This window comes from Eublepharis macularius, chromosome 1 (assembly GCF_028583425.1).
Source record: "Eublepharis macularius isolate TG4126 chromosome 1, MPM_Emac_v1.0, whole genome shotgun sequence".
NCBI lineage: Eukaryota > Metazoa > Chordata > Lepidosauria > Squamata > Eublepharidae > Eublepharis > Eublepharis macularius.
Genome location: NC_072790.1, coordinates 178,171,776 through 178,198,600, shown reverse-complemented (window position 1 = coordinate 178,198,600; position 26,825 = coordinate 178,171,776). Strand labels below are relative to the sequence as shown.

The 26,825-nt window shown below is 44.7% G+C and overlaps 1 protein-coding gene across 1 annotated transcript in view; it reads left to right on the top strand.

Moving 5' to 3' along the window:
- The window catches only part of ALK (ALK receptor tyrosine kinase), a 941,973-nt gene that overhangs the window by 748,173 nt on the left and 166,975 nt on the right, over window positions 1-26,825 (top strand). The window contains 2 exon segments of the mRNA XM_054982048.1: window positions 8,484-8,618; window positions 9,959-10,059. Of these exon segments, the coding sequence (XP_054838023.1) occupies window positions 8,484-8,618; window positions 9,959-10,059 (236 nt within the window).

Sequence of the window (26,825 nt, the reverse complement as noted above, 5' to 3'; positions counted from 1 at the left end):
AACAGACTGGGACCTACATACCTATGGGACTACCTCTTACCATATGTTCCCTAGAGGGCCCTTCATTCGGAGCAACCAACATCTTTTGGTGATTCCTGGCCTCAAGGATGTTTGCCTAGCCTCAGTCAGGGCCTTTACGGCCTTGGCACCAGCCTGGTTGAACTTCCTTTCAGTCAAGACTAGGGCCCTGCAGGACCTGTTACAGTTCCGTTGGGCCTGTAAGATGGAGATGTTTCCCCAGGCCTACGGTAGTGGTTGAGGTTTGGGTGAGCTACTTGGTTGGCCTCTCTAGTGTGGCCTTCATCTGCTGTTTAGCTGAGATATCTGTAACCTTAATGAATTTATGATCACACGTTGCCACTTGGATTTGGTTTTAATTTTATATCTTGTACTGTATTACTGATTTTATATTGTATTTAATATTGATTTATTATTAATGCTGTTACCAACCACCCTGAGCCTGCTTGCAGAGAGGGCGGGCTAGAAATGCAATAAATTAAATTAAATTAAGAGCAGCAGGACTCTAATCTGGTTTGATTCCTCACTCCTCCTCCTGAAGTCAGCTGGGTGACCTTGGGGCAATCACAGCTCTCTCAGAGCTCTCTCAGGTGATTGTGAGGATAATAACACACTTTGTAAACTGCTCTGAGTGTTGCATTCAGTTATCCTGAAGGTCAGTATATAAATCGAATGTTGTTGTTTTTTAAAAAAATACTCATTTAAAGACCCCAGAGCTGGAATGAGAGAAGCAGAAAGCAAGGAGTTGTCACATTTAACACTTTGAGCACATTAGATTTAATATTGTACTGATTATGTAAGAATCCACTAGCTAAGAATACATATTACTTTCTATATAAAATCTTTCTTAAGATGACAAGACAGTAATCGAGCAAATACATAAGTTTCAAAGTTGCTAGCACATTGGCTTTTGAAAATTCAGTATATCTAAAGAAGGCCAGCATCAAGTTTGTTGCACAACCAGGCATTTATCAGTAACCCTGTTTCTATAGATGAAGAAATAAAACCACCATATTGTAAGTAACCATAATAAACTCAGGCATCTTCATTCAGAGCCTCAAAAGAGTGCTCCAATGCATACACACACAGCTTTTACCTCTGTAGATTTATGCAAGCCAGTATATGTGAGGATGGATCTTTCATGTTCATTGCAGTAAATGTATTTGTTCTGTTGAGCAGAGGGCCCATGAAAGCGTTTTGCCCATTGTAAATTATTGAATCAACAAAATAAATTCTCATCTTACTTGCTATGTTTGTTATTAAATATATTTTGTATTTTTTAAAAATGAAGTGATAATATAGTGAGGACAGAAAAGAAAAAAAAGGATTATATAACAGTTATACAAATCAAAGTAATTATAGATAACAAGATATATAAAGCAGAAAGTATATCTTCCCAACATCCCCTTCATTAAATTTTTAAGACATTGTCTGACTGCAATAATACTTACTTATGTTGGGATATATTTATACTCAACATTTTCGGTTTTCAATTTATATTCAATGTTCAACATTTTAAGTTTCAAATTTCATAGCTAATCTTTTGCAACTGTATGATTAATTTCAGCATTATTGCATATACAATAATACACACTTTCACCACTTCTGCCTGGCCACTATAACTTTTAACAAATAGATAATATATCAAAATACAAAGGGAGAGTCTATTATATATCTCACAATAAAAATGATAACAAGGGATGCTTTTATTCAAAAACTGCTTCTCTATAGATTTATATTCAAGATGTTAAATTTAAAAGCTTATTCTCATACTGCTTCTATATTGCAATACATTTGTATATAATTTATATACAATTCTTTTTTATTTAAAAACTGTTTCTCATTCTAAATTTGTCTCTTGCTTGCATAATGCTCATTACATCTCTCCTCAGATTTCATGATTGATCTCTTTCTCAAATAAGTTGTCAATTTTGTCATTACTGTATATTCGGCAAGTTTATTTTCCCATTCTTCTAAGCTGGAACAAATCTCTGATTTCCATTTTGCTGCGTAAGTAATTCTAGCTGCTGTCACCATATATTCAAATACCTCTTCCAGGACTTTTGGCAATTTATTGGGCAATATTCCTAATAGCATATTCTTATCTTCTATAGGAATCTAAACTTTAATATATTCTGCATTTTTCTATGTATTTCCTTTCAGTATCTTTTTGCTTTTTTGCAAGTCCACTACATATGGTAAAAGGTTCCATCTATAGTTTGACATTTTCAGTGTTTCCCTTTATACTTTTTATCTACTTTCTCAATATCCTTTGGAGTAATATACTATCTGAAAAACATTTTGTACCAATTTTCTCTTGATGTCTGACTGGCTGTAAACTTAATTCCTTTTTTTCATAACCATTCCCATTGGTACATAGATATTTGCTCTCTAAAATTCTGTATCCATTTAATCATACATTTTTTCACTTATCCTTTTTCTGTTTTTAACTGAAGTAATAGCTTGTATATTCATTGTAATAAAGGCTCTTTATGTTTAAAAATCCACTGTTCAAATTCAGTCATCTTTCTTAAAGCTCCACCTTCCTTGTTTATAATCTTTCTTAATCTTGAAACTATCAATCAATTTCATCTTACTTGTTATCTTGATGTATTATATACTCAGTCACAACTGGCTGCTTTAAAAAGTATGTCCAGTATCTATTGTGGGAATTATGGCCTTCCGAAAATATCCTATGTAGAACACAGACCTGAATCTAGCCATGGAGCCCTGTTTGCTGGATGCCTCAATCAGCAATATCACTATTCATAATTTTTCTCTCATTTTTTAAAAAAATTATTGGGTTTTTATAGTAAATGGGGGGGGGGGGTTTACAACAAAACATAAATATTTAGCAGATTCATATACAAGACACATATCCATCCGTCCAGATACAAAAAGCCACTATATATGTAATTAGCACCCCATATACCTTCAAAATTCCCTTTTATTTTCTATAGTCTTTATTTAATTTCTATACTTTTTAATCCACTTACTCTGCTCCTTATATCATTTCTAATATTTTTTTCTTTTGTGTATCTTATAGATAGATCACATTTCACCTCTTTTACCTTTTAATCAGGGATCTTAAATCCCTAATCATTCCAGGAGTGGGAGATGGAAATAGCAAAACATAAAATATCAGCAGGACAGTAGTATACATCAACATAAAGAAAAGAGCAATTTTTATGCTAATTTTGCCTCTTTCTTGTATCTGTTCTGGCCATGCCTTCCAAACTTGTCTACTTGAATTTTCATAATAGTAAGGGAGGAGAGGCCAAATCAATATTTAGTTTAAAGACAATTTTATATTCTATTAAAAATATCTCTTTCATCTATTTTGTTCCAGCCAAACTTATTTGCTTGGGTTTTCATATTGATAAGGCTAGGGTGACCACATAACTATATAGATAAAAAACGCAGTTTTGCATTTTAAAAATAGTAGCTCCTTCATCTGTTTTATTTTGACCATCTGCACTTGTTTACTTGGATTCTCATACTTGTAAGGTTAAGAAGAGCAGATGGTCATTTAGCTTAACCACTAGTTTGTATTCTAAGGAGTACAGTCTAAGAACAATTAATAAATTCCAAAGGCCCATTTATCACATTATCACTATCACTTTAACAGTAGATATACAAAGTATATATAGATTTTCACTAAATCTATATTGCATATTATTAAACATATAGAGGAAGTCTAAATCATAATCCATATTTCTCCTTCTTTCTTACTTTCAAAATAAAAAAGAAAAGAGACAACAGTAGTAAAACCAGAGAGCTCTATAATTCCATCAATCTCCCTCTCTCAACTCTTCAAAACATATACAGAATATATAGTGTTATATATATATATATATATAAATAAGGAAAGAAGGGAAGAGCTATAAAAGTAAGAGGTTAGGTCTGCATTATTGGCTCCTAATCTGATTCTGATTCTTGTTTTTTCTTTTTTCTTCCTATAAAGTAGTACGTCCAGTCCTTAATCCATCTGGGCCACCAAAGGTAGATTCCCTTATCTTCCAGCCATTTCTGAAGGGGGTCGATATGAATGTTGTTACTCCTCTGCTTGTTTTTCTGCTTTAAGATCCACTGCACTCTTTTCCCCCCTTTCAGTAGTGGCATGCTGGATTCTCTCCATGCAGGTCTGCTTCGTGGCTCTGTCTTTTTTTTTTTTTTTGGTACTGCTTTGTGTCTTCAAGGAGACGTTCTGGTAGCATCGTCCATTTTGTAGACTGTGTCGCAGACTGTTTTTCCCCTCGTTTGGCTCTATTTTTCTTTCAGTTAGATCTGTCCCTTTAGAATTTTTTTCTGCATTGTCATTTCTTGTCATCCTTTTATCCTTTTCCACTCCAAATATCCCATCTGCTTTAATTAGTAATTCAGTCATTAATTTAGATATTTCTTGCAAATTAGAGAGTACTTCTTCCTCCCAAGAAGCCATTTCAAAAAGTAAAAAGCTTTGTTTTGGTTAATTATGTTCAAAGATTTGTAGCTTTCCAGCAATCTGCTGAGAGAGTCTCTTTAGAATTCCTCTCCCGTCTCTGCCCCTCCCAGCTCGTTCAAGCAGCCATCTCGCAATCAAGCTGGATTGCCCTCGTAAAACCATAAAACAATCTGCTTACTTGAGGGAAAGCTGTGGGATCACTTGAGCTGTCTTAAAGTTGTTTTTTATATGTCTTCCTAAGAATCTGCTTTTTGCTATGGTTCATTGTGGCTTGCCGGACTCTCGGTTTTGCAGCTTTGTAGCCATATTGGCTCCTTCGTTGGTCCTTTCTTTCAGAACCGGTATTGGGGCTTCTGGGGGTTTGCCAGACCCCCTAAGCTCTTCCACCTTGTTCCAGCCTGCCTCCCCTCTCCAGGGGGAGGGCTTGGGGACCCGATCTCTCGGGTCCCAAGGAACCAGGAAGGTCACGGCAGGGAGCTCATAAAACTTCCCTGTTGTAATTTCACTGCCTCATCCCGGAAGTCCTATTCATTATTTTTCTCTCATTGATGGGGGCCATGAAGTCATGCACCAGCCTTAGAAAACAACTTGTCAAGATCACCTTGAATCTGTATTTCTTTTACTGTAATTTGCAATCCCTCCCAATTTAGTATCATCTGCAGATCTGTTCCTTCCTCAAAGTCATTTATAAAGATGTTGAACAACACAGGGCCCAGGACAGATCCCTGAGGCACTTCACTCATCGTCACTCCTCTCCAAGAGGGTCACGAACCATTTACAAGCACTCTTTGGGTGTGATCTGTCAATCAGTTACAAATTCATCTAACAGTAGTAGGATCCAAACCAACATTTTACCAACTTGTCAACATGAATATCATGTGGAACCTTATCAAATGCCTTGATGAAATCAAGATAAACTATGTCCACCACATTCTCCTGATCCACCAAAGCAGTAACTCTCTCAAAAGCCAGTTTGGTGCAGTCATTAAGAGCACAGGACTCTAATCTGGAGAACTGGGTTTGATTCCCTACTCCTCCACTTGAAGCCAAGTGGGTGACCTTGCATCAGTCACAGCTTCTAGGAGCTCTCTCAGCCCCACCCACCTCACAAGGTGATTATTGTTGTGGAGATAATAATGACATACTTTGTAAACCACTCTGAGTAGGTGTTAAGTTGTCCTGAAGGACGGTATATAAATCGAATGTTGTTGTTGTTAAAAAAGAAGTTAAGGTTAGTTTGGCACAATTTGTTCTTGAGGAACCCATGCTGGTTATTAATAATCATAACCATCTTTTCTAGAAGATCAAGGACTGTTTGATGATTTGTTCCAAAACCTATCCAGGTATGGATGTCAAGCTGACTGGTCAATCGTTACCCGGATCCACCTTCTCCCCCTTCCTGAAGATTACTCAATGGAGCCCAACTTTCTGCTGCAGACTTTGTGAAGAGTTTGGGGATTTGGCTTGATTTAATTTGTTGTAGCGGTTAAGAGCAACGGGACTCTAATCTGGAGAACCAAATTTGATTCCCCACTCTTCTGCTTTAAAAGCTAGCTGGGTGACATTGGGTCAGTCACAGCTCTCTCTGAGCTCTCTCAGCCCCACCCACCTCACAGGGGTGAAGGGGGTGGGCACTGTTACCAGCTTCTTGCCTGATCCTGGCCGGGTGAAGGGGGTGGGCATTGTCATCTTCTCCTCACCTGATTCTGGCTGGCTGAAGGGAGGATGGCATTGCCACCTGTTCCAATCCTGATCTCTGCTGGGTGATGTTGGGGGTGGGCATTACCTCCTGTTCTGTGCCTGATCCAGGCTGCGTGAAGGGGGATGGGCATTGTCACCAGCTCCTTGTCTGATCTTGGCCAGGTGAAGGGGGGATGGGCATTGCCACCTGCTTTGGTTCTGATCCCAGCTGGGTGAAGGTGGGGCAGGCATTTCATCCTGCTCTGTGGCTGATCCCAGCTGGGAGAATGGGGGTGGGCATTGCTACCTGCTCCACTCCTGATACCAGCTGGATGAAGGCAGTAGGGAGGGCATTGCCACTTGCTCCATGTCTGATCTCAGCTGGATGAAGGTGGGCATTGCCACCTGCTTTGCTCCTGATCCGAGCTGGGTGAAGAGGGGATGGGCATTTCCACCTACTTCACTCCTGATCCCAGCTGAGTGAAGGCAGAGGGTGGGTATTGCCCCCTTCTCTGCGCCTGATCCCAGCTTGGTAAATGGTGAGTGGGCATTAACACCTGCTCTGCGCCTGATTCCAGCTGGGTGAAGGGCAGGCAGGCATTGCCACCTGCTCCACTCCTGATCCCAGCTGTGTGAAGGTAAGGAGTGGGCTTTGCCACCTGCTGTGTTCCTGATCTCAGTGGGGTGAAGATGGGGAATAGACATTGCCATGTCCTCCGCTCCTGATCCCAGCTCAGTGGAGGCGAGGAGATGGCAGGCATTGCCACCTGCTCTGCTCCTGTTCCCAGCTGGGTGAAGGTGGGGGGCGGGCATTACCACCTCCTCTACTCCTGATCCCAGCATGGTGAAGGCAGGGAGGGTGTGGCCATTGCCATCTCCTCCACTCTTGACCCCAGCTGGGTGAAGGCAGGGGGCAGGCATTGCAACCTCCTCTGCTCCTGATCCCAGCTTGGTAAAGGCAGGGGGTGGGCATTGCCCCCTGCTCCGCTCCTGATCCTGGCCTGGGCTTCTTACCATGACACACTCTCTGGAGGTCTTGTTGCCTCATCTAAGCTTCCCTCCACAGCAGCACCCTCTGGTGGTACAACAGGGTAGGAAGTGTGTTGTCCTGAATACACTTAGCCTTTTTTATAGTAAGATATTATATTTTTGTATTGGTTTTTAACTGTTATAATTGTTGTGAACCACTTCAAGATCTTAATGAAATAGAAGCAAAATCAAAATTGAATTAAAAAAAAGTACCTGCCATTCTCCAAGAATTCTCAAAGTTGATAGATAATTACATCAGTAAGTTCCTTTTCTACCCTAGGACGCAATTCATCTGACCATGACGACTTGATTTCATTTAAAGAAGCCAGGTGTTTACATACTACCCCTGTGCCTATCCTAGGCTGCAACTCTCTTTTTGCCATGTTGAGCACAGTTCCCCTTGCAAAAGAAGACTGAGGCAAAGAAGGAAATGAACAGTTCTTTCCTCTCTTTATCACCTGTTAAAATCTCACTTTCCTCTCCTCACAATGAGCCAATCACTTCCTTATTCTTTTTGTTGCTCTGAAGATAACCAAAAACCCCTTTTTTGTTGTGTTTAGCATCTCCCACTAGTCTAAGCTCATTTTGAGCTTCAGCCTTTCTCTCCCTACAAGTACTAGCAATTTGTTTATATTTTTCCTTGGTTATACAGACCTCCTTCCATTTCTTAAATTTGTCTTTTTAAATTTTCAAATTTGTAGAAAGCTGTTTATGGAGTCACCCTGGCTTCTTCAGGTTCCTCTCATGTTTCCTTTTCATTGGAATTGTTTGTGATTGTGCTTTCAAAATCTCCCTTTTAAGGAACTCCAACCTATCTTGAACTCCCTTCTCGAGTATTTCTGAACAGGGAATTCTACCTAGCATAACTTTGAGTTTGTTAAAATTAGCTTGTCTAAAATTGTAGTCTATATTTTTGACTACATTCAGTCTTTCTCTTTTACAAGATCTTAAACTCCAGATACATGGTCACTACTACCCATGGTGCCCACTACTTCACCTCATCAACCAGTTCTTCTCTGTTGGTGAGAATCAAGTCCAGGATAGCAGATTATATAATAATAAAACATTTATTAAAAAATCGAAACCAGTAAGCTAGTTTTTAAAAAGATACTCCTAGAAAGTTCTGTTTTACATAGTCTGGAGAAAGACAAAATCATCGCAGCTTTCCTAATTTCCTCCGGTAAGTTGTTCTACCAGGTAGGAGCTACAACTGAAAAAGCCCAAGCAACAACATGCTTACCCAAGAAGTGCTACTGGAATGCTTTATCCTATGTCCAGGAGTTACTGATCAGTTCTTGTGACACTCTTGCAGAAAAACTTCCCTCTGGCTTCTACTGTTCCTTTGAAGATGGAGACTGTGGCTGGACTCAGAGTTCATCAGCCTCCCAAGAGGCACATTTGTGGCGGATTGGAAATCTACAGCATAACCAGTTCTGTATTCTGAAAGGTATTGCAGCGTAAGGTTGCCAGGCCAAACCTGGCAACTGGTGGGAAGGTCTGGGGGCAGGGACATTGGGGGGGGGGGCAACATCAGTTGCATTGCTGTGTCAGTTCCAAGGAAGCCCCAAAGTGATGTAGAGTAAGCTTTATGTTTTATCGGAAACTCTATGGTTTTACCACACAGTAAAACCACAGAGTTTCTGACAATTCCTAAAGATACCCCACGTTGCTTCTTGGTTTTCCCTGGAAGTGATATAACAATGCAGCAGATGTTGCCAGGTTGTAAAAAATTTTCTCCTGTCACTGCTCAGAGTAGCGTCAGGCAACAAGGGCTGCTATTGGGACATCTCCCTCTATAGCTATTGCAGGGGGGCCGTTACCATGCTATTAGTGCCACCTAAGCAGAGTTATATCCTTCTAAGCCCATTGACTTCGATTGAATTAGAACCATTTAACTCTGCTTAGGATGATGGCCCTGTTTGAGGAGCAGCAGATGAACAACATATCGTAAGCAGAGGGGTGACAATCTTTTTTATTAGGACCCTAATTAGAAATGAATCTCATCAATATTTCAAAAATGTGTGGGAAATGGTATAAAAATCCTTCCGATGGTTAGCCTCATAATCTTATACACAGCCTTTGCAGATGTTACAGGAGGGTAGAATGTATGAGTACATACAAAATTACTTGGGAGTTCTAAGAATGGAACTCCCAGAATCATGTAAGTGTGGCCCATAAAATGTCTGAAAAGAGTTTATATCTCAGTTTATTGTGGAAGGAATCAGAAGCTGTTTCATATCCAAGATTCAGTGATGCAGCATACCAAGATTTCTATTTCTTTGGAGTTCTCTTCCAGCATCCTTTATGATGCTAAAAGTGACCCTCAACCTCCAGCTCCAGATAAAATATTATGTCTGCATCCTTCATAACAGCAAATGTTCACTTGAAATCAAATTTTTAAAAATTGGATGCATTTTAAAAATTGGATGCACAGATCAAATGAAAAAAAACCAAATCCCTAGGTGGGGATAAAACAAAAAATATTGTTTGCGGAGGAAGCAGCCACAGCACTTGCATATGATTCCAAGGAGAGACCCTAGTGTATATGAAACTGCATTACTACATCCAAAGAATATTGAAAAATGCCCTTTGCCATATGTTATCCTTCTGGAATAAAGAAACACCTAACGTTTATGCATGCTTGTGTGAACACACACACACAGGGTTTTGAAACAGAATAGAATGGAGACCTTCAGAAAAGTTCTATTAAAGCTTTGACTAATCTTGCTCTAACAACACATTTCTCTCTCTCTCCTTCTCTCTCCCCCTCCCCACATTTTTTTCCAGATTGTTCTCTTTTGCTTAACACCAGTGAGAGCTCAGCTGCAGAAGCAGTTGTAGTGGCAAGTGCTACGTTTCCCTCACCAATGAAAAACTCTCCCTGTGAGGCAAGTATTGCTGCTTAGCTGTATACAGGAAAAGTACACCCCTTCCTGGCTGGCAAACTATTTGGATTAGCAAAAAAAAAAGAGAGATACATAATGTACCAGTGCAAGCCCCCTTCTATAAGCATTTAATTTGAATTTAACTCGAAGTATATGGAGTATAATTGGATGGAAAGATCATAATCTCCAAAATCAGGGCTTGGAGACTCCCAACCTCTTTCCTGCCCATCCACCTCCCCCCACCCTGCTCGCCAGCTGTTCCTGCCCAACCTTCCCTTTTTGTACACAGACTTGATTTTCCTACCTACCTACACATTCAGTCTTCCCTCCAGCCAACCCCCAACCCACCCTGCAGGTCTTCTGTCATTTCCTCATCTCACCTTTCCAGTCCTACTTGTCACAGTGAGAATGTATGTACAAAAAACAGAGTGGTGGCGAAGCCAAATTTTAGCAGTGGCCATTGCTAACACAAATACAGTGCCTGAACTCCTTTTCCCACAACATCGGTGCACATGTAGATGTTGCTTTAACTATATGACCAGATGTTACATACACACAATTTTTTTTAACAGTTTGTATTTTTCTGAAGGTGCAGGGGTTCCCCAGGGTTTTCAGAAACTTATCCTAAAGCAGGTTGTCTAGCTATGTGGATATTTTTGATCCACCTGGTTGAGACATGTATCTGGCACAACCTCGGTAATTTGGAGAGAAACACCCTCAAACAATTCTGCCAAGGCAGGAATATTTTTGATCCACATCAGTGTGGGAAGGGTACACATGGCTATTAGATATTTAGTAGTTTGGAACTTGGGAGGAAAGGCCTGATCTTGAAAGATATCAGAAACTAAGTAGGGTCAGTACTTGGAGGGGAAACCACTCTTAGCAGTCAGGCCCTCTCCCCATACTAGTTAAGAGACCAGTAGCACCTTTAAGACTAACCAACTTTATTATAGCATGCTGACAAAGAGAGCTGTAGTTCTCGAAAGCTTATGCTCCAATAAAGTTGGTTGGTCTTAAAGGTGCTACTGGACTCTTTACTATTTTGCAACTACAGACTAGCATGGCTAACTCCTCTGGATCTACTTCCTCATACTAAAAGGGCAGTTTATGAAATGGAATATCATAAACCCCTTGCCATAAGTCCTAGGCACCTCCCCACCTAATCTCATCAACGTCCCTGCCATCTTTCCTCTCTCACTTACCTAATGAGGCTATTCAGCACATCTGATAGCCTTCCTGCCTGGTCAGTAAATCAGTTGTGACTTGATGGCACTTTATACACTCACGGTTTGGAAACTAGGCTTTGAACCCAGAGAAAGACCAGATGCCCATCTCTGCTGTGAGGAATGGGGCCACCACTAGTGATCTCGTCCTTTTAGGAAAAGGAAGCATCATGAAAACTGTCCAAAAAAAAGAAAAGAAAAACTTCCCTCAAGTTTTCTTTTAATTGATTAGGGACAAGAGCATGGTAAAATTAGGGAGCATGGATTTGACCACCAGGATGTTCTCTTCCTCTGAACTATAGTTTAATCCTATAAATGACAGATTCACGTTAAGTAGGTAAGGAATAAGCATTGTAGCATTTGGCCTTTAGAAGTAATTAACATTGCTGGAGTAAATCTTTGGTGCTCTTTAGCAGTGTCAATAAAATTACATACCCAAGAGGTGTATAAAATTAAAATTGGAAGCCGCTTTACCAGTGATGCTGCAGAGAGTAGATAATAATTAAAATGGCATTGTGCAAACGTGAATTACTAGGCATGGGATGTGAAAAGATCTAGGATTGTGCATTTTTGTAATTACATAATGCAAGACATAGAAAGAAGAGTACATATTTCGAGATGTCCATATTTTTTAAATTTGGATTTTTCTATTAATTATTGTTAATGTTCACATTAGGAGTGCCCTCTGTATTTAGACACCCATTTTGAGAGACAGTTCTGGGAGAGCTAATTTTCAGAGGAATTACTTCACAGTGGATGTTTCTAAAAAATACGAACTTGTTGGGAATGAAATCCCTTTAAGCTACAATTGTGGACTACAAGGCAGAGTCAGTCATATCCTTGTAGTCTCTTATCCTCTCTCCTGTTGCATTTGTCTATTTTTTTCCAGCTGATTTATACACCCTGATCAGCCTTTTTTCCCTACCTGGATTACATCCTTTTTTCTTCCTCACTTGGTTCTTATAATTAGAGGTGGGCACGAACTGCATTATGAACTTCAAAAACCCACAAAATTGGTGATTGCAACCCGACAGTTCATGATTGTCCACGGCCAATGAACCAGCATTCGGAAGAAGCCTGGTTCAGTGCATTTGGCTGCGGTTCGGGAAGCCAGACAGTCAGGTGACATCAATCAATTCCCCTGGCAATGGAGCCGGGGGATTGCCTGAACTCTGTCTGCGCTCCTTCTGTCACCCTGGAAACCCGAATTGAGGCCCAGCTTACCTTGATCGGCAGGTCTTCCTTCCAACCACGGAGCTGCAAAGCGGTTACAAGTTGAGAGAAGACACCCGAAGGGGGGAGGGGTGTTCTGTAGCCACAGGCACTCCAATATCATCCCCGCAAACCGTAATAGGCAGCTCTGATAGCCAAACACAGACCTCCTGCATTGCTCTATGGGACCTCAGCTTATAAAAAGCACTGCACTCCCAGGATGGGTTTCACTTTCAGCGAGCAGTAGAGTGCTACAGAGCTGCTGCTAGCTACTTGCTAGCCTTTGGGGAGAGAGACAGAGTATAATCGAGCTTGGATTTTGAGGATAGGGATCTATCTCCTCTGGTTCCAGGGCTGCTGCCAGGCCCTGGGGCCAAGCTCACTGGGCACCTCGGCTGAGGGCTCACATTATTAGTGCCTGATCGGGTCAGGTCTGTGGGAGCAGTGGGCTAGGGCTCTAGTCCCTCCCTCCCTCTGGTGCCAGGGCTGCTGCCAGGCCCTGGGGCCAAGCTCACTGGGCACCTCCGCTGAGGGCTCACAGTATTAGTGCCTGATCTGTTCAGGTCTGTGGGAGTGGTGGGCTAGGGCTTTAGTCCCTCCCTCCCTCTGGTTCCAGGGCTGCTGCCAGGCCCTGGGGCCAAGCTCACTGGGCACCTCCGCTGAGGGCTCACAGTATTAGTTTCTGATCGGATCAGGCCTCTGGGAGTGGTGGGCTAGGGCTCTAGTCCCTCCCTCCCTCTGGTGCCAGGGCTGCTACCAGGCACTGGGGCCAAGCTCAGTGGGCACCTCGGCTCAGGGCTCACATTGATTATTATTAATCAGTGCCTAATTGGATCAGGTCTGTGGGAGTGGTGGGCTAGGGTGTTAGCTTCAGGTAAACCCATATTAATATGCGAGAGAGGGATCTTGGCATATCTTGGACTGAATAGACTTTCCCCAGATGAAGAGAGCAAGGATACAACACAAGCCAGGACATAAATTTAGTAATTTTATTCAAATCAACTTGTATAGGTTACAGGAAAACTTTTAAAAATCATGGTACAAAACCTGGCCAGCTAAAGACAGCATAACTAAAAAATACTAGCAATGCAATAAGGCATAATGAATTATCTTACCAATCCTGAAGATGTCCCAAGAGGTCTGTATTGATGAGAAGAGGGGGAGAGCTTCACCAGATCTGAAAAGGAAGGGAGAGTGATAGGAAGGAAAGTAACTCCTTCCTTCTCTCCTTCTTATTGATTCCATCATCTTTACTGCTCATTTTATATCTTTTTGAAACAGCATCGCCTCACCTCTCCACCAATAGGATTCCTCATAGTCATCTCTGTCAGGGAAACCACCTAAAAATTGTAACGTCTGCAAAACTATCAGGTCACTTTGATCCCTCAATATTTACTATCATTGCTCAAATTAATGACAACATGCGTCAACAGAAAGCCCCTACGTTTTAGCCCGTTATTGCCACGTAGCTGTCCAAAGGTTCATTTAGACTCCATTTTGTTTGGTTCAGTATATCCGCAGTTCCTTATAACTATATGATTGGAGCTATATATGATGATATATGCTTAGTGATTGCTAAGTTATTCCATGTAGAGTTGTAATAAGATCAATTGGAGCATGAATATATGAGTATATATGCATGTACTATGTATTTTCAGCAAAAGCAATCATATAGTCACTGTTAGTAAGATGACAATGTCAAGACAGCATTCTAAATGGCAGGAAGAGATTTCTCAGTGGGCAAGCTCAGTGGGCACCTCAGCTGAGGGCTCACATTAGTGCCTGATCTGGTCAGGTCTGTGGGAGTGGTGGGCTAGGGCTTCAGTCCCTCCCTCCCTCTGGTGCCAGGGCTGCTGCCAGGCCCTGGGGCCAAGCTCAGTGGTCACCTGGGCTGAGGGCTCACAGTATTATTACTAGTGCCTGATCTGTTCAGGTCTCTGGGAGTGGTGGGCTAGTGCTCCAGGCCCTCCCTCCCTCTGGTTCCAGGGCTGCTGCCAGGCCCTGGGGCCAAGCTTAATGGGCACCTCGGCTGAGGGCTCACCAAATGATTATTATTATTATTATTATCACAATCATTATCATTTTCATTATTATTCTTATTATTACTATTATTATTATTAGTCACTGTGCCTGTTCTGTCCAGGCATCTTGGTGTGCTGGGCTATGGCTGTAGCTCCAGCCTCTGGTTCCAGTGCTGCTGCCAGGCCCTGGGGCCAAGCTCACTGGGCACCTCAGCTGAGGGCTCACACAGTATTATTAGTGTCTGATCTGGACAGGTCTGTGGGAGTGGTGGGCTAGGGTTCTAGTCCCTCCCTCCCTCTGGTGCCAGGGCTGCTGCCTGGCTCTGGGGCCAAGCTCAGTGGGCACCTGGGCTGAGGGCTCACAGTATTATTACCAGTGCCTGATCTGGTGGTCAGGCATCTTGGTGTGCTGGGCTAGGGCTCTAGCCTCAGCCTCTGGTTCCAGGGCTGCTGCCAAGCCCTGGGGCCAAGCTCAGTGGGCACCGCGGCGGAGGGCACACAGAGTCATCTCCTTTCCTGTCCTCCTTAATTCTAGTTTGGTGGCACAATGAGTCTTCCTGTTGTGCTGGCCGTCAAGGGTGGTTGTGGGGTGAAGTGCAATGGCAGTCCTCCTGGTTCACTTGTGGAAAGCAGTATTGGGTGTGGCTCGGGGGCAGCAGAGAGTCCTCCCGCTCCCCAATTCACCTGTGTGGGCTGTGGAGGAGGCCAAAGAGGTCTTTGCGCAGGGGGGAGAGAATCTCAACATTTTGAGGAGGGGTGGGTGGGCGATGGACCCCTGGAGGAATGGTATGTGTGTTATGAAAGATCCCTCCCGTTCCCATCCCAAACTCTCAGTGGTGTCCCCGCCTGCAGTCCACCCCTCACCCCATCGTCCATGGCCAGCCCTGCAGCACAGCCTGTAACTGTTCGTCCTCCTTCTCCTGGGACAGTTAGCAGTCGACGTTTTAACGCCTCCATATGGAGGCACTTTTGGGCCCTTCCTGATGACCCCTGTGTGGTGCAGTGCCGTGCCTGTGATGTCCTGGTGCGCAGGGGCAAAAACCCGAAGCACCTGTCTTTGACGGCCCTGACTCGGCATCTGAAGAAGCACCACCTGAGCCTGTCTCCCTCCTCACCCAGTGAAGCATCCATTGGGGGGAGAAAAGGGGTGACCAGCTCTTCTGGGCGGTGGTCAGTGGGAGGGAGCAGAGCGCACCAGCAGGCCGCTCTCGCGGAGGTTGTCCCCTCGGGGTCTGGGACAGCGCCACTTAGAACCTCAAGGCTGATGGCTCAGGAGGCGGGCTTTCGCGTCTTGGCAGAGACGATTGCCCTACATGGCTTGTCCCTATCCAGCGTGGACTGCGTGTGCTTCTACAGGCTACTAAAACATTTTGCCCCTTGGTTCTCTATGCCGTCACCACACACCCTTGCCCGTTGAGTCCTGTGGGTATCTCGAATGAAGGCTGGCACATTTGGGTCAGGTTTAGCCAGGTCCAGTCCCACTGCTAACAGGCTTCTGAGACCTTGATAGGCCTTCCTGGCACAGCCAGTTCATCATGACACCTCCTTTCTGTGAAGGCAGGAAAGTGGGTGATGCTGGAGGCAGCCTCCTTTGGGCACTTGTGTACAGCAGCTCAGTAACTGTTTCACATATAGTTAAGCTGCATGGTGCCCCTATCCATCGCAAATGCTGAGCCCTCTGAGCAGGGGGGAATGGTTCCCTCGACTCATGTCCTTCCAGGAAAGGCAAGAAGGTGGCCAATGTCAGCTTCTGCTGATGCTGTCCCGTTTCTGTCTCCCCCTCTCAGGAACCACTCTGACTCATCCAAGCAATGTCTCCTGTCCTGCCCATCCCCTACTTTCCGCAAAGGCAGGAGGGCAGGTCATGTCAGCCTCTGCTTCACGATTGACTATCCTGTTACTGCTCCCTCCTTGGTTACACAGCTCGGTTGCGATCGTGCAGCTGATTGTACCATATAGAGATACAGTCGGTTGCACAGTGTGGCGGCTTCACTTTCACCCCTGTCATCCCCTCCACTGGACCCCTTTCAGCTGGGTGGGAATGTGTCCCGCAACTCCCATCCTTTCCGGCAAGGCAGGAAGATGGGTATTATGTATTGTCGAAGGCTTTCACGTCCGGAGAACGATGGTTGTTGTGGGTTTTCCGGGCTGTATTGCCGTGGTCTTGGCATTGTAGTTCCTGACGTTTTGGCAGCAGCTGTGGCTGGCATCTTCAGAGATGTAGCACCAAAAGACAGAGATCTCTCAGTGTCACAGTGTGGAAAAGATGTTGGCAGGTCATTTATATCTACTCAGGAGGGGTGGGGTTGAGTTGAGTCATCCTGTAAGAGTTTCCCAGGGTGTGGAATGCTAATGGCGGGAGGCTTCACTGTATCCTGAGGAGGTTCTTTTGCATATGGATTGGTGCTTGATGAGCTAATCTTCTCTGCAGGGCTATTGTCGGGTGTAGAGTGTTTTGTTAGCCTGGTGTTTTTCAGAACTGGAAACCATGCTCTGTTCATTCTTTTCCACACTGTGACACTGAGAGATCTCTGTCTTTTGGTGCTACACCTCTGAAGATGCCAGCCACAGCTGCTGGCGAAATGTCAGGAACTACAATGCCAAGACCACGGCAATACAGCCCGGAAAACCCACAACAACCAAGGTGGGTACTGTTGGCTGCCGCTGTATTACTCCTCAGTGGGACCCTCGGTTGAGAACCTACGGTTGCTGGGGGATCTTGCCACTCCCTCACCACATGTCAGACAGAACAAGACAGAGAGACAGATAGAGTGTTGAAAAACGAAAACAAAACCATTGGAAAAAGATCGACACACAAGCATACATATAGATGAAGATAAAGGAATGTAGAAAACAATATTGTTATAGAAAGAGAGAGAAAATAACAGCTAGAGATGGAAAGAAATAATAAAGGGCACATATATACGTAGAAAAAGATAGATTCAGATAAATAGTGGTGGAATCATAGGAAGAAACAGAGAGAGAGAGACAGTTACAAATAGTCAGTGAGAGGGAGATACAGAGAAACAGATAGAAAGGGGCACACAGATATCAACCGTTCTAGAAGTAGAAATAGAATGCGAATGCGTCAAGGAGATATAGGATTGAACAGAACTCGCCACATCCATGGAGAAAAGGATTGAAAATCAAAAACAGAGAAAGAGACAAACGTTACAGAATGTTTCAGTATAATGAAAAATACACTAGAATGTATGCACAAACATTAGAGAATGTATGTTAACAGTTAGAGAATGGTATATGGTTGGAGAACTGTATGTAGAAACAGATAGAGATTGAAATAGAAAGAGAGGGGATATCACCTGCCCTCCAGCCCTCACCAAGAATACCAGCGCGCTCCACTTTGGCCTGGAGGTTGCAGGGGGATCTTCCCACTTACCCCCCACATTACAGGTCCTCTCCCTCCCATCCTTTCTGGCACGGCAGGAAGGTGGCTACTGTTGGCTGCCACCACAGAGTACCTAAGTGGGACCCTCGGGTGAGGACCCGCAGTTGCTGGGGGATCAGGCCCCCATCCAAATATCATGTCCTCTCCCACCCACGCCGGGAATACCAGTGCGCTCCACTTTGACCTGGCGGGTGGGCACATGGGGGGTGCCGCCAGCGAGCAATCAGACCCCCTGCCCCCTGAGGGGAGGTGGCTCATCGCCGCCTCCCCATGCCTGCCAGGCCCGGCAGCTGCTCGCAGTACCCACCGTTCCTACATTAGCTGGGAATACCAGCATGCTCCTCTTTGGCATAGTGGGTGGGCACATGGGGGGTTCCGCCGGCAAGTGGCCAGACCCACCGCCCCCTGAGGGTAGGTGGCTCACCACTGCCTCCCCATGCCCGCTAGGCCCAGCAGCCGCCGGCAGTAGCCACCTTTCCTACATTAGCTGGGAATACCAGCTCACTCCTTTTTGGCCCGGTGGGCGGGCACTTGGGGGGTGCCGCCAGTGAGCGGCCAGACCCCCCACCCCCTGAGGAGAGGCGGCCCGTCTCCACCACGCTGTGCCCACCAGGGCCGCCGGCCGCTGGCAGTACCCACCTTTTCTACATTGGCTGGGAATACAAGCACACTCCTCTTTGGCCTGGCGGGCGGGCACATGGGGGGTGCCGCCGGTGAGTGGCCAGACTCCCCCGCCCCCTGAGGGGAGGCTGCCTGTATCCACCTCCCTGTGCCCACCAGGCCCGGCGGCCGCCAGCATTACCCACCATTCCTACATTAGCTGGGAATACCAGCGTGCTTCTCCTTGGCCTGGCGGGCACATGGGGGGTGCCACCAGCAAGCAGCCAGACCCCCCACCCCCTGAGGGGAGGCGGCCCATCATCACCTCCCTGTGCCCGCCAGGCCCAGTGGCTGCCAGCAATACCCACCTTCCAGCCTGCACCGGTAATACCAGCACGCTCCTCTTTGGCCTGGTGGGTGGGCACATGAGGGGTGCCGCCAGTGAGTGGCCAGACCCCCCATCCCCTGAGGGGAGGCAGCCCGTCGCCACCTCCCTGTGCCCGCCAGGCCCGGCAGCTGCTGGCAGTACCCACCATTCCTACATTAGCTGGGAATACTAGCGTGCTCCTCTTTGGCCTGGCGGGTGGGCACATGGGGGGTTCTGCCAGTGAGTGGCCAGACCCACTGCCCCCTGAGGGTAGGTGGCTCACTGCCGCCTCCCCGTGCCCGCTAGGCCCAGCAGCTGCCGGCATCAACCACATTCCTTCCCTCGCTGGGAATAACTGTGCACTCTTTGGCCTGGCGGGCTGGCACATGGGGGGTGCTGCCAGTGAGCAGCCAGACCCCCTGCCTCTTGAGGGGAGGTGGCTCGCCACCAACTCCCCGTGCCCACCAGGTCTGGCAGCTGCCAGCATCAACCACGTTCCTCCCCTCTGGTAATACCAGCAAGCTCCTCTTTGGCCTGGTGGGCAGGCACATGGGGGGTGCCTCCGGTGAGCAGCCAGACCCCCCACCTCCCTGTACTCGCCAGGCCCAGTGGCGGTCAGCATCACCCATCTTCTTTACACTGGGCCAACATCAACCAGTGGCTCTAATTGTATCAAGTGGGAGTTTCCTGGGGGCCTTAGATTGGAGAGGGTATAACTCCAAGATCCCTTTTGCAATCTTGTCCAAACTTGGGTGATGGCTGTAGGAGAGCCTGCAAAACACTCCCCGGGAATATGGGCTCTCTAAGTACAATGGGGGCTGTTCTGCGCCCCACGAACCGCGCACAGGTTCAGCAGCGGAAAATGTTCATTTCGGTTCGCGACCTCAGGATCGTCATCAGCACCTAACCACAAACCGCAGCGTCGTTAAAAAATTTTGGTTCGTGCCCATGTCTACTTATAATTCATAAAGCCATGAGTGCTGCATAATCAAATAATTGTAGAATGTTTGCCAGAGATTTGAGTGAAGAAAGGCCAGTCTGGCTGAGCTTCTAAAATATAACCAAGAGCTGAAATATAGAATAGCTAAATGTAAGGTAAATTATAACAGAGCTAGGATTAGCACAAAGGTTATTTTAACCTGCTAGCAAGAATTTTTCTAGTTGCCTCTCTTCAGTTTCAAGAAAGAATGGGCAACTCAATTCTACACAGTTACTTAAAATTCAGTGAGTTCAATAGGGCTTATGATTTCATATTTTTCATTCCTGCTGTTTCACTATGAAAATCCCTGTTTCATTTTATTTCTCTCTTGTGCAAAATGATGTATATTTGTGCCATTTTCTAGTACCATTTTTCCTACAAAACCAACACATTTTTCAACTTTTATTTTTTTCATTTTTTACATAAATTTTATCGAAAGATTTTTTAAAAGCAGATACAAATTTTTAAGAAAAAAAGAAAGAATAAAGAAATGAAAGAAATATATAGGAAAAACTTTCAATTTTCTCTATGACAAATATCAGCATAATTTTCTGTATTATCATATGGATTTGTAGCCAATATTTTTTAGCTTTGTCACAAGCCCACCAACGATGATAAAATGTCCCTTCGTGCTGTTCACATTTCCAGCATTTATTCGTAATATTTTTATACATTTTAGCTAATTTTTCTGGAGACATACCAATGATACATCATTTTATAAAAATTCTCTTTAAGCGTAGAACTTAGAGTAAATTGCAGACTGTTCATCCACATATTTTCTCATTGTTCCAATTGTACATGTGTTTACACATTTTAGGAATAACATGATCATTATTTGTACATAATTCTGTTTCGAATTCAAATTTCTTTTATTCAAAACCCCATAATTTTTATGTTTTAAGTTTCTCTAACAATTGCACATAAAAACATTGACACCTATAGCCTTTAGCTATCAGATCTTCTCTTGACTTCATTTTACAGTCCCCTTGTGAAAAATCTAAGAAGTCCCCATAGTTTAGCTGCTTTTGTTTAATTATCATTTCTTGCCTATAAAGTGCTTCCTGCATTGAGAACCACAATGGTAATTTCTGACATAGCCTCAGTTTATATTTATCCCGTATTCTCAAAATGGCATGTCTAATATAATTTTTCAACTTTAGACATTCCTGCCATTCTCAGAATCTTTCTGCACCTGGGCCTTAGTACATCGTATATTTTGATATGTTAGATGGCTGATCTACACAAGGCCATACAACTGTGTTACTCCACTATTTCTCCACGATTGTTCTATTCTAGGCCTCAAGACTGTCTGTGTGGCCTGTCTAGTTATGGGGCCAGAAGACTAGCTATGTTTCTGAGTGCAAACTTTCTTAGCATCTGTTCTTCTATAGTCCTAGCCATATCCATGACAGAATGTAAGCAGGTCTACAGAACCAAAAGTGGAAAGTAGAAAATGGAATCCACTGACAAAAATATAAATCAATGTAAAAAGTAACAAAATAAGGAAACACTCTCTCCTCACTGCTCCCAAATTAAGTGTGCATAGGATTTCTGGTTTGTTCCCCCTTTCTCCTGCCTCCTCATGCAACTTTCATGATTTAGGTTTAGGAGACTCTGTTGTTTGATTGCATTCACTCCTGGTGAACATCCTCCTTCAGACAAGAAGAAACTTGCAATTCCATTTTAAACATATATTTCCTGCCCTGCCTTTACCTATTGTTCTCTCCCTGTCATCCTTTCCCTACTTTTTCTCCAAGCATGCTGCAAATGGAAAATCTAAATATCTTAAAAACTTCATTCACAGGCCAGCAAGAGTGGGTATTTTTCATAATCTGCCTGCTATCAACTGGATGAATAATTTCTCAACATGTATTATTTTTTCTCCATGTACATAAACAGAGTGAATAATTAAAACTGCTTCTGGAAGCAGATTGGGGTAAAGAGAGAAAAAGATGCCCTGTCTCCATCACTCCATCACTTAAAAGCCAACCATGCAGATCTAGCAGCGCAGCTGTTGGTAATATCAATTCAAAAGAGTTTGGCAATGGCTTCCTCTTCTTGCCTTTCATATTGTGCAAGAGCTTCAATTCTCAACAAACCTTTGTGGCTTCAAAGACTGGAGAAATGAGTCTGCGAGCAGAATAATTCAGCAGCACTTCTGAGCCGATAGCAAGGAGAGAACCAAGTCATTGCCCCTAATTATCCCAGTGGATAGGAGCAAATGATCATCTTCATAATAGAGTTAGAGTTGGACAATGTGGTTGTAAAATTAAAATTCTTCTTTTCCATATTTATTTCCCCTCCATCATTTCTCAAGTGAACAGGCTTAGAGTCACATGTTAAAAGTGTCCCCTCCCTTTACCGTTAAGCTCTGACTGCTCAAATGAGCAGCATTTCACAAGGAGACTGTGTTCTCCGGCAACTGGAATTTCACAGTAAATTTCATAGGGATTCTGTTAAACTAAACATGATGGGTCAGCAATTTTCACCTCGGGGCCAGTCCCAGTAAAGACTCCAAGTCAAGTTCTTTTGCTTCTCCCCTAAATAAATGGAGAACTTCATTTTCTTGTCCTTTATATACAGCACAAAGAAAAAAAGGGGGGGGGGACTTAACCCAAAAAAGATGAGTAGAATAGGAGGGTTAAGCTAACACTACAAAAGTATAACAAAATTACATATATTAATTAATTATAAAGTGTACACAGCAAGAACAATAAAAATTTTATACGATAAAAGTCTGAATATCAGACAACATGGTAAAAATATACATAGTTAATGGATCAAATGACCAAAAACAATGTATCCAAATACTACATATCAATAGACAGTTGATGGACTATCTAAAACAAATGGATCACACGTGTTTCGCCTGCTAAAAGGACTTCATCAATGGTCAATAAAATATATTGGTAAGCCACACACATCCAGGAGTAAATAAAATCAGTAATAAATATACTAGAATAAATTGAAAATTAAAAGCCAGGAGTTGCTGTCTACAACTGTTAAAGAGAGAGAGAAAACAAAATTATTATACATTCAAAACTTGATAGCATGGGTTTTTTAATTTATAAACCAAAGTTAAAACAATTATTACCGTACATGATGTGTGGTTACTAAGATTTATACATAAAACCATAGATTGTTTCTCATAAAAACTTCACCACTTCACCTGGCTATTATATTCAATGTTGTTCTGAAAATAAATAATATACAGTACCCCGTGCCCTCGCCTATGGGCTTCCAAACGCATATAGTAAGATAATTGACCAAAGACTCTTTCAAACTGAAGAAACTATAACTAGAAGGAAGATGCTGGACAGGGTGAACTTATGATCTAATGTAATGACCCTTATGGCAACTCAGTAAATAAGGTTTGCTTTATGGTCAGAATCTCGCTGATCTAGATCTTCAAGGCTGGGCAGGAAGCTTTGCCCCAGAGTGACTCTGTGTTATAGGGTAAGGGCATCCATCTATAGCATGAGGCTTGTACCTAACAAGATGGCCACAGAAGGCACACTGAATTTCTCTGTATTCATCTCCATTCCTGAAGTTCCTTTTGACCCCTGGAAAGATCATTCCTGGGACTGCAGGACCCTCCTGGAGGAACCGCTGTAGTGAAAAGGAGAGAGGGACCTAGAACAAAGCGCAGGTTGTTTTTTGCTTGTACGATGTGCATCTTAAATTCAGCTCTAATTGTAAATCAAAGTATGTGTGTAAAGTGCCATCAAGTCGCAGCTGAATAAAGGCAACCCCTGCTGGGGTTTTCAAAACAAGAGCTGTACAGATGTATTTTTAAGAAGATAAATTTGGGAAGAATAAATAGAAGGCGGGCAGTATGGAAAAAGTAAATTTTGGAGATATTAAAACTGAAAGTATAATGCTTGTTAAAATAAGATAGGTGTTATAGAGAAAAATGGAAAATGAAATATGTATTATTTTTCTTTGTTATTTTCAGTCTTTGTTCTTTTTCTCTCTTTGTATTCTTTTTCCTTTGTATTATTTTTCCTTCTTTTTTTCTTCTATTTCTTCTGTTTCTCTGCCCTTTTTACTGGGCTTTTAATCTTATTAATAAAATAAAATGTTTACAAAGAGATGTACAGAGGCAGCTTGCCATTGCCTGCCTCTGCATAACATCCCTGGACTTCCTTGGTGCTCTCCCATCCACATACTAGCCAGTCCTGCTTAGCTTCTGACATCTGGCTAGCCTAGGCCAGAAAAAAAAATAGGGACCTGATGTGGAAAACTTTAAAAACAATTCTTCCCCATTTTAACATCTCCTCAGTCCCTTTCGTTAATTCTTTTTCTTCTCCTCTTCTCCTTTGCCTTCTGTCTTCTTCTCTCTCTTTCATATCATCAATTCACCACTGTCCGGAGCAGGACCCTCCTGCCACGGACTGGGCTCAGCCCATCCCTGCCCCACCCACCCCCTGTGGCCCCAGCGGAGCCCATCCTCCCGCCGAGCTCCCCCAACTCACCCCGCAGCCAGGGAAGGAGGAGGCTGAGGAGAAGTAGCCGAACCAGGCGCCGGAGTGACGCCCGACTGGGAAGGGGGCAGGAGGAGGTGATGGAGGCGGGCGCGGCACCGCCGATGCGGCTGTCGCCCAGGCCGCTGCTGCCAGCAACGCGGCCCGCGCAGACGACCCCGGAGGCACAGTGCTCCGCGCTGCGGCGACAGCTGGGGCCGGAGGGAGGAAGGGAGAGGAGCCCGGGGGAGACCAAGCTGGGCGGCCGGGCAGCCAGCCGGCCGGCATAATGGCGGCTGGATGGGTGAGGCCCACGCCGGGGCGGGGGCGGGCCCGGATGTCAGCGGCAGCCAGGAGGCAGGGACCCTTGGCAGCTCGAAGCCCGATTGCGGGGTGGAGGGCTGGGAAGGCTCCCCGGTGTAACAGGCCAAGCCGGAGCGGAGGAAGGGGAGAAGAGATTGACAGAAGACAAGAGTGGGGAAAAGGGGAAGGAGGCGGGCCGGGGCCGGGGGTTGCTCAAGGAGGGACAGGGGAAGGCACCAATGATAGAGGGGAAAGCTTGGCACGGGGAGGGGGAAGAGGGGAGCACGGCGAGGGATTGGTGGAGAAGGGGGAGGCTGGTTGAAGTGGTGGCATAAAAGGGAGACACCCAAGGATGCCGAGGAGGAGGAGAAGTGGGGAACGGAAGAGCATGCGCAGAGTAAGAAAGAGAGAGAGGGCAAGACGCAGGCTCTGGCCAATGGGTGGAGGCTGAGGCCAGTGCACCGACGGCTGTCCCCGTCAAGTCTGAGGCGGAGGGGACTCCCTGCCACCATCCCAGCAAGCGCCCAGAGGCACGGCAGAGTGGGGAGGGGCGGCGGGGGGAGGGGCGGGGCCTCACAAACACCTTCACTGGATCCTGCTCTACTATTTCTGCCTGTCTGTTTCTGTCCCCATCCTCTTCAACAGTCCCTGGCCCACACCTTTTCTAACTCTCTCCTCCTCCTCATACACACCATTCTCATTCACCATAGCATTCCTTTTTTTCTCCTTTCCCCATAGCTTTCCATTTCCATTTCCTTCCACCTTTCTCACCTTGCCATGATTTTTTTGTTTCACATCTGTTCCCCTCTTCCCTTCTCCATGAACCCCACAGAACCCCACAGAGCCTCTGCCATTTTAATAGCCATTTTAATATGGCTGCTTATGATATTAAAATATCACCAGGCCTTTGGATTTAAAATGGCTGTTGTATTGCCACCAGAGAGCCTCCCACAGTTGCTAAGTCCCACCCGGGAGATCCAGGCATGTATGGAATGCCACAGAGGAACGTGGAGTGATTGAGAGGTGATTGGATTTACAATTCTGCCAGCCCCAAAGGAATCCAGTGCAACAAAGGTCTCACAGAGTCATCCCCACTTAACACATTCCTTTCCCTCCTTCCGTAAGATCTCCTGTCCATGATTGAGGAGCTAATCAAATGACATTCATAAGTATATACAGTTATTCCTGGGAAAGTACAATCCCAACCTAAATCCATCAACTTAGCTCCAGTGGAATTCACTAACAACCTATCTCTGATGTACAGCGCTAGGTTTAGCGATCTTCGCCAACTCCATCATTTTCACAATCCAGTCATCCATTGAAGGCAATACTGTACTTTTCCATTTTTGCGCATATAAAAGACTAGCTGCTGTTGTCATATATAGAAATAGGATGCCATGTCCAACTTTTTGTTTATTAGTCCCAGCAAAAAAGCTTCTGGTTTAAAATATATATTGATTTTCAAAATTTTCTGTATTATCATATGAGTTTGTAACCATTTTTTAATGTCCCTTCATGTTCACATTTCCAACATTTGTTGGACATACCTTTACTCATTTTTGCTAATTTATCAGGAAACATATACCACCGATACACCATTTTATAAAAGTTTTCATTAAATGTGGAACTCAAAGTGAATTTGAGCCCCTTTACTAGAGATGGGCACGATCCAAAATAAATTAACGATCCAGCCGATCATGGATCGGCGTCGGCGATGATCCCCAATAAACGATCCACACCGATCATCTCCCATTCCCGAGCCATGGATCGTGGATTGTGGATCGTGGAGGCCAAAGCAGGGTGCGCTGCTATTCCCAGCCATGTGGGAAGGTGGGTGCTGGCGGCAGCTGCTGGGCCCGGCGGGCATGGGGAGACGGCAACGAGCCGCCTCCCCTCAGGGGGCAGGGGGGGTCTGGCCTGTGTTTGGCTGTCAGAGCTGCCTATCAGGGTTTGCATGGATGAGATTGGAGTGCCCATGGCTACAGAACACCCCCTTCCCCCTCCCTCCCCTGGCTGTCTTCTTCCAACTGGTGACTGCTTTGCTGCTCTGTGGAAGCCCTGCTGATCAAGGCAAGCTGGGCTTCCATTCAGGTTTCCAGGGCGGCAGAAGGAGGGCAAACACAGCTCAGGCATTCCCCCGGCTCCGTTGCCAGGGGAATAGATTGCTGGCGCCTGAGTGTCTGGCTTCCTGATCC